The 13459-nt window shown below is 49.3% G+C and overlaps 1 protein-coding gene across 2 annotated transcripts in view; it reads left to right on the forward strand.

The window, feature by feature from the left end:
• The window catches only part of grk3 (G protein-coupled receptor kinase 3), a 60161-nt gene that overhangs the window by 6448 nt on the left and 40254 nt on the right, over positions 1–13459 (forward strand). For both annotated transcript variants that reach the window (XM_035390075.1, XM_035390076.1), the window contains exon 2: positions 7784–7860. In XM_035390075.1, the coding sequence (XP_035245966.1) occupies positions 7784–7860 (77 nt within the window). The remainder of the gene's footprint in view (positions 1–7783; positions 7861–13459) is intronic.

A 13459-nucleotide genomic window follows, 5' to 3' on the forward strand; every position in this document is an offset into this window, starting at 1 on the left:
CTCAGAACTGCGTGGAAGCGACCTTGTGAAATGAAGAGCGAAACATAGTGGTGCATGCTGATCAGTTAGACGAGTTTTTGAATTTAAAAAAGTCATGCACCGAGTGAAATGTTTGTTCCCGGGTAGTTCGGTGTCTTTGAGAAAGCTGGCCCTGTCAGTTTGCAGTACGTTAGAGGCCATTCTGAACCTTGTTTTGCGTGATTGTATGATGTTATAAGCCACCTTTTGCTTGAGTACAGTCTGTGACACATTTCAGTATGAGAAGTTGTGGGCAGAGCTGATGATCTAAGTATCTTTAAGCCTACATGTTAAATGTATGCTGAATTTACAATTTTTCAACAATGCTGTGGAAGTGTTGCAGAGATTAACGTCACCAACACAACCTAAAGTGATTAATTGTTTAGAAGCAGAATTTTAAAAAATTTACCTCATGAGTCTATGCACAGTGGGTAAGGAACTGGGCTTGTAACCGAAAGGTCGCAGGTTCGATTCCTGGGTAGGACACTGCCATTGTACCCTTGAGCAAGGTACTTAAGTGAAATTGCTTCAGTATATATCCAGCTGTATAAATGGATACAATGTAAAATGCTATGTAAAAGTTGTGTAAGTCGCTCTGGATAAGAGCGTCTGCTAAATGCCTGTAATGTAATGTAAAGTGGCTGGCTAGCTGAAAGTGCGTAGCTTCTTTTGTTTTCATTGCAACAACTGTTCTTTGAATATAAATGATTGCTGCATTGAAAGCTGTTAATTTTAGCCTTGTGCTTCACTTAGCCTAATTGAACAAGAATTCATTTCATATTCAGAATATTATCTGATGCATGAGGTGAATTATGAGAAAGCTTTAAGCAGATACGGTGATGCGATTACTTATTAAAATATTAGGACTTGATAGACAAATGACTGTCAGATGGCTGATGGAGAAAATATTTGACGCATCGAACGATGTTCGTGACGAAAAAAGTTAACGAACGAGGGTAACGCAAATTGCCCTTGTGCAGGGCGAAGGAGCAAGACGTCCAGCTGGCACCCCTTGTGATCAGGGCGCCTCAGCGTGGCTGCCTGGGCTCCAGGGGGATTACTGCACCGCCAGGCCCAGGGGTGCCGGTGTCGGCAGAGCGAAAGCATTACTGCCGTCAGCATCAACATCATTAGTACTGTCAGCACTGTTCAGAAATCACACGCCACTGTCTGTGGCAGTCAGGGCGGATCGCGCCCGGTTCTCCCCCGCTCTCAGGAGCAGCTAATACAGAATATATCCAGGCCCCAGTCTGCTATGACATGGTAAAACATAGGTTTTTATTTTAATGAGGATTTGATATGGAAAAAAAAAAGATGATCCTGGGAAAAAAAAAAAAAACGTGATCTCCTGAATTGGCTTTAAAAGTAATCCGTCATGAGAGAGAGAGAGCCAGCTTTGATATTAATAGAGGCCTTTAAAAAGGATCTCCTAAGGGCAGTTTGGAAAAGAGACATAAATAAACAGAATCCTCTTTGTTGTCAAATGGCGGCGGTGAGCGAATGCAGCGCTGTAGAGATAGCGGAGCGCCGTCAAATTCTCCTCGAGCCCAGTTTGAGCCGGCCGACAGATAGGTGAGATTTTGACGGCATGACTGGAAGCATTTTGGGTGGGGGTGGGGGGTGGGGGGGGGGTTACTGGTATTGTTTGACGTGGAGAGAGATTGTTTGAATCGCACTGGAGGAGGTGGAGTGTGTGCGCGCACGCGTGTGCGTGTGTGTGTGAGAGGGAGAGAGAGGGGCAGAAGAGCAGAGAGCGGAAGACACTGGGGATAAATGACGATGATGGGGGAGGAGGACTGAAGAAAAATAGATTAGCAGATAGCTGGAAGGAGAGCGAGAATGCAGAAGCAGGAAGGAGATTTTTATTTTTATTTTTTTGGAAAAACTGGTGGTGGATAGTGGAGTGGAAAGGGGCGGAGTTAAAGGCATGGTCTTGGGGCTAAGGAATGGCTGTACGTGTGTGCATCTGTGGAGCAGTCCCCCCCAGCAGGGGAAAACGCAGTCACACAGCAGCACAAATAAAGGCCTGTGTTTATTTTCATCAAACGCCACTGCACATGTTTGAAATGTATTACTGCAAAACCAGGCTTAGGCTATATTTAGACACAAATAAAAGAATGTGCTACTAGGGCTGCTGTTTGGCTACTGGGCATTTGCTCAGGAGAAAGTGCTCGTGTACCTGTTGGAGACAAAACCGTTCAGTACTGATGACAATATCAGAAGGCAACAGCGTGATTTCCCCATCCACCACTTGGGCCCGTATGAAGCCAATATAATCTTTCTCACACCTTCTGGGAGCACCTAATGGATCTGAGAAACCAATGTTCATACATCTCTCTCATCACAGTGTCTGTTGGTTCTGTTTCTCGGAAGCAGAGGTACGCCTGTTTCTTTTTTTCATGTGGGATGATAAAGGGACTTTCGGGGGCTTCGCTGCGCGGGTCTTTGAAACGCCCGTCAGTTTTACGTGCGTCCGTTTTAGCAGCGTGGGTTTTGAATGTATGTGCAGGCTGCTCCTTAAAAGGCCTCTGGAACGCAGCGCCGCGTCTCTTGTTTGGCTCTGGCGGCTGTTGGAGGTGAAGCAGTGCATCGAGCTGCTCTCGTGTATGTAGTCTGAGACGGCCGCTCGCGGGTTTGAAACGACCCGTCTGGGCGTCGGCCGGGACTTCGCACGGGGAGGGGAGACCGGTCACCTGCTCAACCCGCCCTGCCCTCCGTGTCTTTATTGTGACCTTGGGCTCTCATCTGAGCAACAAACGACGAAGACGCAGCTTAAGATTTGGAGCACGGACGTGAACGGCCAAGAGCGATGTGAACAGCTCAGCGAAATGTGAACAGCTCAGCGAAATGTGAACAGCTCAGCGAAATGTGAACAGCTCAGTGGGGGGCTGATCCTTGTCGCTCCCCTCTGCCGTCTCTGGACCGGCGGGTCTTTGCACACTCCCTGCGTCCGCTCTCACGTTGACGGAGAGGAGGCCTGGAGACTGGCTGCTTTAGCGCTCTGGCTGCCTCTGTTGATGAGAGAAAGGTGTATTTTCCTTCCCCTTTTCACCTGTAGACTGGCACAGTGTAACGGGCCGGTACCTGTGCAAAACCAGCGCAGGCATCCCAAATGAAACTGGAGCAGAAAGGGAGGGTAGCGGCGTGAAAAGACCCCAGATGTTATATCCATGATTATTTAGAAATGTTTATAAATCAGTAAGATGCATGTAATGTCATTCTTGGAATTAAAATAATCAAATGTTTTGGCATGGAAAAAAAGTAGGATACGTGCTCACAACGGAGTTGGCAGCTTGAGAGCATTTTTGTCCTTAGGCATTCCTACATGAAACTTGGGTAGGCCAAAGGTTCTTCAGCAGTCAGCAATGCTAAAGTAATTAAATTCATATGTAAGTAGAAAGTAGAATGTAGAAGTAGAAATGTGGCCTAAATGCAACAAGTTTATATCTCTTAATTATATTGGTTATAATATTAGACCTATGTTTTTATGCTAACACTGACTGATGCAAAAGAAATGGTTGTGGACAGGGCACTGGCAATACCAGAAAGTACAGCGTTCAAAATGCTATCTATATGTTATTCATGGAAATAGTAGGCCTATTTGCTGTGATGTGCAGTAATATGTGAATACCTGTGTTATGAATAATGGTTTTTGTGAACTCTTCCCCTGTCTTTACTCGTTTGGGGACGTTGTCTGTACTGGTTGCAGGTGTCAGTGGAGAAGAGTGTGCTCCGTAGTGCTAACTGCCCCAAGTCCTGCCCGAAAACATGACAAGCGCCAACCACAAGTCTAAATATGAGACAGTGGACGCCCAAAGGCGGTTTAGCTGCTTGACGAGGCAGTCCGAACATGCGCTTACAGTGAAAGACGATAGCCAGACGGCAAACGTAATGCTGTTTTTTAAAAGCATGTCTGTGAATTTTGGGCTTCCTTTGCATTGCAAATTAACTTTCATGTCTTTAACACCAACAGGCCGCTCGCGCAGAATAAGTAAAATTGAAATTGCGTTCCGCTGCAGTCAGAAGTGTTTTCTGCAGTGTCCGGCCCCCCACTCCCTTGTCATCCAGCGCGGTCCCGTTTCTGGTCGGCTTCTCAGAGAAGGAATCCACCAGGAGCCTCTTAATACGATGCATATGCCCGCCCTTGTGGGAGACAGCTGAGTGTGAGCTTAACAGTGACGCGCGTAACAAAATAATTAGCATTTCCGAGACGCATCAAGTCACACAAAGTGGCCATGCTGGAATTTCTTGCCGAAGCCTATAAGCCGGCTAGTTAACAGAGCAAAAGGATGGAATCGGGCAGCAATTGTTCTACTGTGTCACATTAAATATTTATTGTTTTGATTCATTTCCTCTTTTGTTGTTCATTAGGCTAAGTGTAACATCAAAACGTAGTGCTTGGTAATACTTGGAGTAAGAAATGCGTTCATTATTTACATCTGGTTTCCACGGTTGGTTTAAATAATAGATGCAGTGCATTTAAAATGGCCATGGGACCCATTGTTTGCAGTAACATGTTGGCAGCTCTCTAATGGGCTCAAGCATTTTAGTGGCAGATGAATGTAGGTAATGTAGTAAATTATGATTTGTGCTGAAACTGACACTAATGCTAGGCAAGGAGTGCCATCTGTGAGTTTCAATCACTTAAAATTAAACTGTCAGCCATCAACAAAGTTTATGGAAAGCCCGGGAACGGAAGGAATATGCCGTGTTTGTTGTAGGCTCTGGAAAGCAAGCCTCCAATGTTTATCCTCTGCTGCTGTTGTGTTTTCAGTTTTATTTTCTTCTGGTCCAAATAATTGAGCGAGAAGAAATGGCTGTGTCTCTTAAGAGCTGAGAGACTAGAAGTGAATGGACCAAAATGGATGTGCTCAAGTCAACACGTTCATTTCACATTTTCATAACTGACACCAAACTGGTAGTGAAAGATTTGAGACCTGTGGTAAATAAAATCATTTTTGATAAAAGTTGTAATGCATTTAGGCATCATCACTGTCATGTCATTCCTCTTCATTAGAGTAGCCTATGTAAACTGTGAAAATTAATATTTTCTTATAAGAAGATTCCAAAATCGTCTCAATGCAATAAAGAACTGCCAGTGTGAAATGATCTGAATAGTTTACATGAGCAGTTAGTGGCATGTAGTGTCTCAGATAAAGAATATGGTAATATAGTAGCCAAATATGGCCCAGTAGTCAGGCCTGGGGGTCTTTTACACCTAAATGCTGATGCTAGCTGATGTAGCTTACTGTGATATTGCGGAATGATTCGTTTGGAAGATTTAGTCTATCTGTAGAAGTATTTTGCAATTTTATCTTGCTTTCCGCTTCCTCATTTTTATGCGGATATTTTCAGAAGCTACTGACTCAAATATATTTGATATTTTCCATGGCTGTTTCAGCCTTTGAGGTCAAGTTTTTTTTTCCCCTGCCTGTAGTTTGTCACAGTTGTTTATTTTTCTCCACTGGAAGTCCTGTAATGGAGTGGTGCAGCATGGGAACTGTATTCTTTGATAATGTAACATACACATTGTCACTTCACCCGTTACATTTAGCGTCTGCATAAGTGTCTCAGGAGGGTTTGATGTTGGGGGTGCCGTCACCATGTCTTGTTGGTAGCTTGCCACTCCAGTGAACTTTCTTTTACAGTCCCCAGTTTTCTGTGTTTCAAAAGATCACAAAATGTTTTTCTTAAAAATGGTTCTTTTCATTTGTTTAATTTGTTGAATTATTACGCTTTTGGGGAATAGGGACTTTTGTAAAAAGACATGGCAGGTCGGTCCCGCTCACGCGAAGAGCTCTGAGCCACAATGGCCGCCCCCCCCCGCAACCCGTTTGCCGTGGGGATTCATGGTTATGCATGTGCTCATCCTCCTCCTGAAAGGCGTTGCTTCTCCTGCAGCACGTTGCCTGCCAGCGGGTCGCCGCGTCTGACCTGTTCAGCTCAGCGCTCAGAGTCAATACCCGCTCCTGTGGCTAAGTGGCCCGGGAGATTAGACCAGGTGAACACCGGCTAAGCCGCCCAGCAGCGACGCCGCCGCCTGTGAACGAGGACGCTTTGTCAGTGCTGAAAGGCCATAAACGGCCATTCCATTTATCTCACTGTGAGAAACTGGAATTTTACATTCTTATCTAAGCTAGGTAGTCGTAGATTACTAGGTAGCTGTGTAACTCGGCTCCTTAGAATGCACTTCAATCCAATGATGTTTGCGCAACTGAAACGGCTGGCTTATCTGCGCCATTATCTCTCGCCTGCGCTGATCTGAACCGTTGGCATTTCTCTCATTGTTATCGTGCTTTGTGTGGCCAATATGCTTTATAAAGTTCACCCCACGAAGCTGCACGAGTGCTATCTGCCTGATGTTTCCCAGCATGCCTTGGGGGAGCAATCACAGGCACTGCCTGCAGGAACAAACGGTGAACCCAAGCCCAATTGTAGCTGCGTTCTAGAGAATTCCGATTTTTTTTTGTTCTTGAACGTTTCAAATGCATTTTTTTTGGGAAACTCCGTTTTGAGAACTTCACACGCTTTGCTCCATCTTCTCCCCAGAGCTTCCCCAGTTCAGACAGGTTCATTCGGCCAGTTTTATGGTGTGAAGCCCCCAGGTCCTCCTGTACTGAGCGGTGGTTATACTGGGAGACCTCATGAATTCACTAATGGGGGGAGCCATTATGCGCTCTTCATCATCAAATCGCATGTACTGGTGAAATGGCTCTGTTTCCTATCAAATCATGACTGAGGCACTCTGAATACGCATGGTGGCTCCCTCAGCTCCCCCTGTTTTGATTCATATATCCTCACTTGACTTCTTTTAACTGCGCATTAACATTGCTATGAAGGAGAACCAGAAAAACCCTCTGGAATAATGGCACCGTAACTCACACGTGAAAAACACTCTTTGAAGTAATTTGTGGATGTTCCAGGGGGCCTTGAATAACAATTAGTTTCAGGTTATATGGTCCCTGCCCCTGAACTTGGCAGTGCTTGGGGACGTGACAGAAGTTAGCGCGTCAGAACTACCTGTTCCAGGTGCATTTCGGTTCGCTTCAGGCCTGATGCACCGCAGCAGTCAGTCAGTGTGTAGCGCTGCAGAGAGGCGGCAGGGGAAAGGAGAGCGGGCCTTCCCCCCCTGGCGCTGCGGGCCTTCCCCCCTGGCGCTGAGGGTCCCGCGGGGCACGCCGACCGGCTGCTCGCGGCTTTGACTGTATGCGTAAGCGTTTAGCCGCTGGTCGCCGTGGTACCTGGCCAAAACGCCGGCGATCCCCGCGGCGCCCCTCGGCACCTCCGCGGCGCGGCGGCGGCCCGCTAATGAGCCCGTGGAGGGAGCGCTAATTGAGTCTTTCTCCCCGACGAGACGCTCATTACCAGAACCTTCTGGGGCGTCCCGGCAGCGCCGGCATGGGGGGGGGGGGAGCAGGTGGCGGGGGAGAGTCGGGTAAAAGAGCAGGAGAGGGAAGAGAAGGCGGAGGTGGACCGGGCGGAGGAGTTAGGAGAACTTTAGCTCTGAGGAAGTTCTGTTGCACACTGGCAGTTATTTTCAAGGACAATGCTAATGGTCCAGTGATTGAGGGTTAATGGTTCAGTTAAAGAGCAGAATAAGACAGGGGCGTGTGTGTGTTTCTTAGTTTACGGTGTGCAGTGTATTTGTTTTTGTGTGTAGTATGTGTGTGTTGCATATGCTCTTGTATATTGTCTAGCATTTGTTGGTTTGGCCACATTATATATGTAAAAGTTGTCATCTCTCTCTCCCTTCCTTCTCTCTTAGCATTCGGAGTGTGATGCAGAAGTACCTGGAGGAGAGAGACGAGCTGACGTTCGACAAAATCTTCAACCAGAAGATCGGTGAGTTCCCTCCGCCGTTTCTGCTGAGCAGGGCTCAGCACCACAGAGCAGACAGACACTCTGGGGCCTGACTGATGCCCGGTCCCTTTCACAACAGATTGATTTTGAAATTTATTTTGTTTTGTTATTTATTTTTCGCCCCCTCTGATTGGAGGACGGAGTGCTTCGGAGTCACAGCCACACTGAGAGCATCGGGCCGCCGGCCGGAGCGAGTCTCGGGAAGGAGCGCGGAAAGTTCTGGCGTGGGGGCCGCGCGGCAGCGACGCATTTCCTGCGCGCGCACCAGAGCCGCGGCGCGCGATGTCACGTGTTCGCGGAGAGTCGTGCTCTGTGGTTGGCGACGCTGCCGTCGCAAGTCCTCCTAAGAAAAAACTCCGTGCTGGCAGTAATGATTTTAAATGAAAGTTTATTAGTTTCTTTGTCTTGGGAAAACAACATAACGAAGGGCATTGTCGTGCATTATCGTAAGCCGTTCGATGGCACAGGGTCGCTTACGATAACGTGGTGAGCTTCCGCAATTAACTCTCTTCCGCTTTGACAAAAAAGGAGACGATCGAAAAACCGCTCCATGCCATTACCAGCTGTGCTGCGCAGCAAAGCGTTTTAATGTCTGCGTCACATGACCAAAGAGAAACCGTGCGCGTTTACGCCTGGCGCTCTCCTGCCTAAGGAAGCCGAAGGAAAAAAACTGCAGCAGAAAGCAAGCGTGGGGCTCATTTCGGTCATTTCAGCTGAGTCATACTGCACGTTCCCCTTTCTGAAGGCTCCTGCGCCCGTTCTCAGAAGATCCTTAATCACCGCGAGCCCCGGTGCATGATGGGAGAGAGAAACGGGCCTCCGGGGCTCGGGTAATTTTACTCACTTCTCGGTCCTGGTCCCCAGCGAGCCGAGGCTGCGGTAATTTGCCTCCGCGCTCGCTGTGCTAAAACGAGCATGGGGAGCGGGGGGGGGGTTCTCCAGAACGCTCTCCGGTCCGGTTCCTGCAGGTCAGAACCCCAAAAGCCGCCCCGGAGTCTCGCCCAGGGTCAGGGGGTTTAAAGAGCCGCCCCCGGAGGGAGGGAGGATGAGCCGGGCAGCGTCGGGCGACGCCCTCCTCGTCCCCGTTCCCGGGGGAACCTCGTCAGGGTGAGACCGGGACGCCCGGCTGCAAATTGGGGGCCACCGAGGGCGGGGCGGAGACCGAAGCCTCTCATCGCGCTCTGAGCCCCGAGCCCAGAACGCTCGCCGCGCGGCCCACTTGACATTTCCGCCGGGAGGATAAGTGCTTCGCGCTCGGCCTGCCGCCAAGATCCAGGTTGCGACCCTTAGGTGGGCGACTGATTGGACGGCCGCGGTCAGCCTGCGCGGTCACAAACTCATTCTGACTTCGAATTTAAAAAAAAAAAAAAAAAAAAACGGTGAAAAGCCCTGTACTGTTATGAGTATTGTGCTTCTAAATCAGAGGCCGCAGGCCTAGGTTAGCGGTACGGCGGGGAAACATTACGTGTCCCATGTGCTTTTTGGGCCACTTGGCCTCGGGTGGTAGCCCCTCACGAACTGTGGTTTCGAAAGGAGACATGCAGCTCACGCGTGACTCCTGAAATGATGTGTGTGTGACACCTCATTCAGCAACGGAAACATAACCAAAGTTATTCAACACTATGTGCGAGCATTTCTGCTCTGTCACACTGGTGGATATAAATGGAAGCCGGGGACTTTCTGAGCTTCAGGGAGCGGAGTAGCTCTTGGGGTCAGCATGTTGTCAGGCATTGTGTCTCAGAATTCTAATGGAAATTTCCCATGATGCATTGTGACTTGGACCAGCACGGTGTGTTCTGGACTGTCTGTTCAGTAGTTTTTAATTCAAATGATGCAGTTTGTCAATGTGCAGAGTGTATGCAAAGTCCAACCCGTGTCCAATTAAAAAAAAAAAATCATCAGAAATTTACTGTGGCGTGAAGGCTTTGATCTGACTTAGTAGTTATAGTTATAATTGTAATTTTAAACAAAATTGTAATTCTAAAGATTTTATTGAGCTCTGGTTGCGATGCTTTGCGAATCGCAGATGACTGTGGTCACGTGACGGTCGTCATGGCGCACACACACCCCGCAGTCGGCCCCGGACCTGGGGTCACACCCCCGATCAGAGCAGCCCTGGGGGCGTGACTGAGGGAAACCCTGCTTCCGTGGACGCCGTGCGCTCCTCCTCTCCCTCCCTCCTCCTCTCCTCTCCTCCCCTCCCCTCGCTCGCTCGCTCGCTGCCGCTCCTGGGACTTGCACTTAGGTGCACCTGGCTCTCCCCCGGGCCTCTGTCAATTAGCCGCCGCCTCACACCTGCAGTCCCCACGCCGCACCGCCCGCGCTCTGACGAGCCGCTTCAGCGGGAGGAATTAGGCCCGGCGAGGAAGGTGGCCCCCGGGGCCCTCTGGGGCCCTTGCGGAGCACGAAGGGCCCACAGCAGGGATGAGTCATTTTCTCAACTGTCACTGGCTTTTGATCCTCGGATTTTAAACAACCGTGAAAGAAAATCCTCTCGTGCCGTTCAGCTTCTCTTATTCACCTCCGTCCCCTCCCACTAGAGTCCACTATGGGGTGTGTGTGTGTGTGTGTATGTTTGCGTGCGTGCGTGCGTGCGTGCGTGTTTGCGTCTCTGTCAGTCTGTGCGTGTTTGTGTGTATGTTTGCGTCTCTGTCAGTCTGTGCGTGTTTGTTACAGAGGTGAAAGACTGGAGTACCCGTGTGCCTTGTGAAGATTTCCCGCTGCGTTTGCATGGGAAACAGGCAGGCTTTGCATGTAGCGGTCCAGAGTCAAAACTGTGCTGCCGGGTGCTCGCTTCGCTTGTTCGCTGTGTCTCTCGGTTACATGCAAACGCATTTGTGCTACTGATGACCTCTCGGAGTCTCCCTACAGTTTAAAATCTGGTTTCAGCTCAGCCTGAGGCCCGGGGGCTGTTTCTTTTCCCCTCTCTTATTCATATCTGACTATAAATCAGGTCTTTTTTTAACATGCAGAAAAAAAAAACAAATAACTAAAAGGCAAAAAATGTTGTTCAGTTCTCTGAGTCTGAGCTCTTTGCCTTTTATGTGAAAGCTGAAAGCATTGAGATTCCCACATTCCTTTGAAAAAAATATAAGGGCATCTTGGGAAATAGTATGATGCGTGTAGTGACCTCATGGTATTACTCTATTTTTTTTTTTTTTTTTTTTTTTTTTGCATCTGCAGCGATCATCAAAACCAGTCTCTGCTTTTTTTTTTTTGGTGGCCGCACACAGCAGCCAATCTAAATAAATGGGTGGGAACAAAGGAGGCGATGGCGTAGGCTTACAGTTAAAGGAATACGTTTCATTGAAAAAAAAAAAAAATGGTACCAGAAATAATTTTGAGCGTGAGAAGAAAGATCCACGTCAGGTGCAGAAAGGGAACCTGCTCAGTTCTTCTTCTGCTGTTTTTTCAGACACTTTCTGGACCTGTTAGAAATGAGAGGCTTTTCAGCTAGCGCGACGCAAACTAAACTCCTCACTCTGAGAATACCAGTCCGATTGATCACAGCAGGGCTGTCCGGTCTTCTCTGAAGAGGTTTTAGCCCAGCTCTAAGACGTCAGATTCTGTGACGTCTGTTTATCAAGGCCTTGACTGAAGACCACTGAGTAGTTAATCAGTTGAATCAGGTGTCAAAAAAAGCGATCTCTCTTATCAACCTTGAAGCTCAGCGGATCATTTGAAAATGAAGCTCATTTCCTCACGTCGCATTACATATTCACTTGCACTCATTTAGCGCTCATGTTAAAGACCCACTTTCCTTCGGCAATAAGCTGTACACTAGCGCTTCCGTTTAAGTAAGTAAAGAAATGGCCTGGCCCCCATTAGCCTCGGCTAAGCGCTGACCCTGCGGCTAAGTGTTTGGTAGCGCGTGTTTCGCGAGGCTAAATGTTTCGGCGGCTGACTGAGTGTGGGAAGTTAAACAGAAAATCGTTCGGCCGTGAGGATCAGAAAGAAAAAGACACACTTTGTGATATTCACAAATGGACTCCCTCTCTCTGGGTCTTGGAGGGAAAAAAAGGACACGAGGTCTGGTTGCAGGTTCATTCGTCAAACAGGGACAGCGTTCGTCCACCGTACATATAAACAGAATGCAGATACTTGCAAATAAGTGTCATAAGCCGCTCTTCCACCGCATGGTGCCGGCTCACTCGACTCCACTCTACTCGCTTTTGGTACCAGGTACTTCGTTTTCCACTGCAGGTAGTACCCCCGTCAATGCAGCTGGTCGTCATAGCGACACCACATGCAACTGCCGTTTCTGACCAATCAGTGGTCTGCAGTGTTTTCACGTCACCTTTTGGGATCGCCTCAGCTCGCTTGGAACCTCGACGGAGGCGATACCAAAAAAAAATACCAGGTACCAGGTACTATCCACAGCTTTTGCCCGATGGAAAACCGAAATAGTCGAGTCGAGTCGAGTTGAGTTGAGCCGGTACCATGCGGTGGAAAAGCGACTATAGGTGCATGGAGGGAGCTCCAGCTGATGCCGGATCTCTATTTGTATTTGGGTTCACTCGGTTAATGCCTTTTTTGGTGTTTACGCCAGTGCGATGCTGCTTTTGGAAGCGTCGCGCTGGGGTAGTGAGGTGTGCTGGTTCCTCACGCTCTGGCCGTGGGGGTGTCCTGACCGCCCGCTTTTCGCTCGGCGGGCTGTTTCTCAGACCGCGTGAGAAGCCGCAGGCTCGATCGAAAGGAACTGAGAACAGCCGCGCGTATTCGTCTTCCCGGACGGGCCCTGTGCAGTCTCGCCCCTGCGTCCTGTGCACCAGCGCTAGGGCCTGTTTAGCCGTCAGCGAAAGTGGCGGGTGGCACCCTGTGCAGCTGGACCCAGCAGAGCCCTGAGCGGGTTTGATTCAGCTGTCGATCGGTCTAATTTGGGCAATGGTGTTTCGCCCCCCCCCCCCATGCCCTTCCGTCTCACATCTCCCAGCATCTGGGGAGGATCCAGAGGGACTGGTGCGTTCTGACCGGGGGTGTGGGGGGGTGAGGGGGGGGCCTGACAATGTAGATTTCATCAATCAATCGGCCTGTCCTCCCGCCAGCCCGTCGCTGCTCCCTTCAACACACGAGCTGTAAATAAATAAACTCTCACATTAATGAATTACCGGGAGCCCACACAGGGCAGGCCTGCGATTTATAGAAGCCTGAAACTAACTCTCTGTCTCTTCATCTGTCACTCTCTCTCTTCTTCATCTCTCTCACGCTCTCTCTCTCCTCCTCCCCTCTCTCTCGCTGTCAACGGAGGGCTGGGATTTGTAAAAGCCTGAAACCGACGTTCTATCTCAATCTCTCTCTTTCCTCTCATCTCTCTCTTTCTCTCTCTCTCCCCCCTCTGTGTGTCTGTCTGTCTCTCTACCCTCTCCTCTCTCACCCCCCTCCCCCTCCCTCACCCCCACCCTCTCTCTGGCGCACGCTGGTTTAGCTGTGAGTGTTTTATTTGTTTTGATGGTGCGGTGCGGTACGGTGCGGTGCGGAGCGGTGTGGGGACAGGGCCGTGTGTCGTGCTGGCCGTGTGAGGCGTGTGCTCCAGCGCAGGCACACAGATGGCCTCCTCTCTGGCAGGGGAGGAACATGGCTG

Source organism: Anguilla anguilla, chromosome 14, assembly GCF_013347855.1.
Source record: "Anguilla anguilla isolate fAngAng1 chromosome 14, fAngAng1.pri, whole genome shotgun sequence".
In the NCBI taxonomy this organism is placed as follows: domain Eukaryota; kingdom Metazoa; phylum Chordata; class Actinopteri; order Anguilliformes; family Anguillidae; genus Anguilla; species Anguilla anguilla.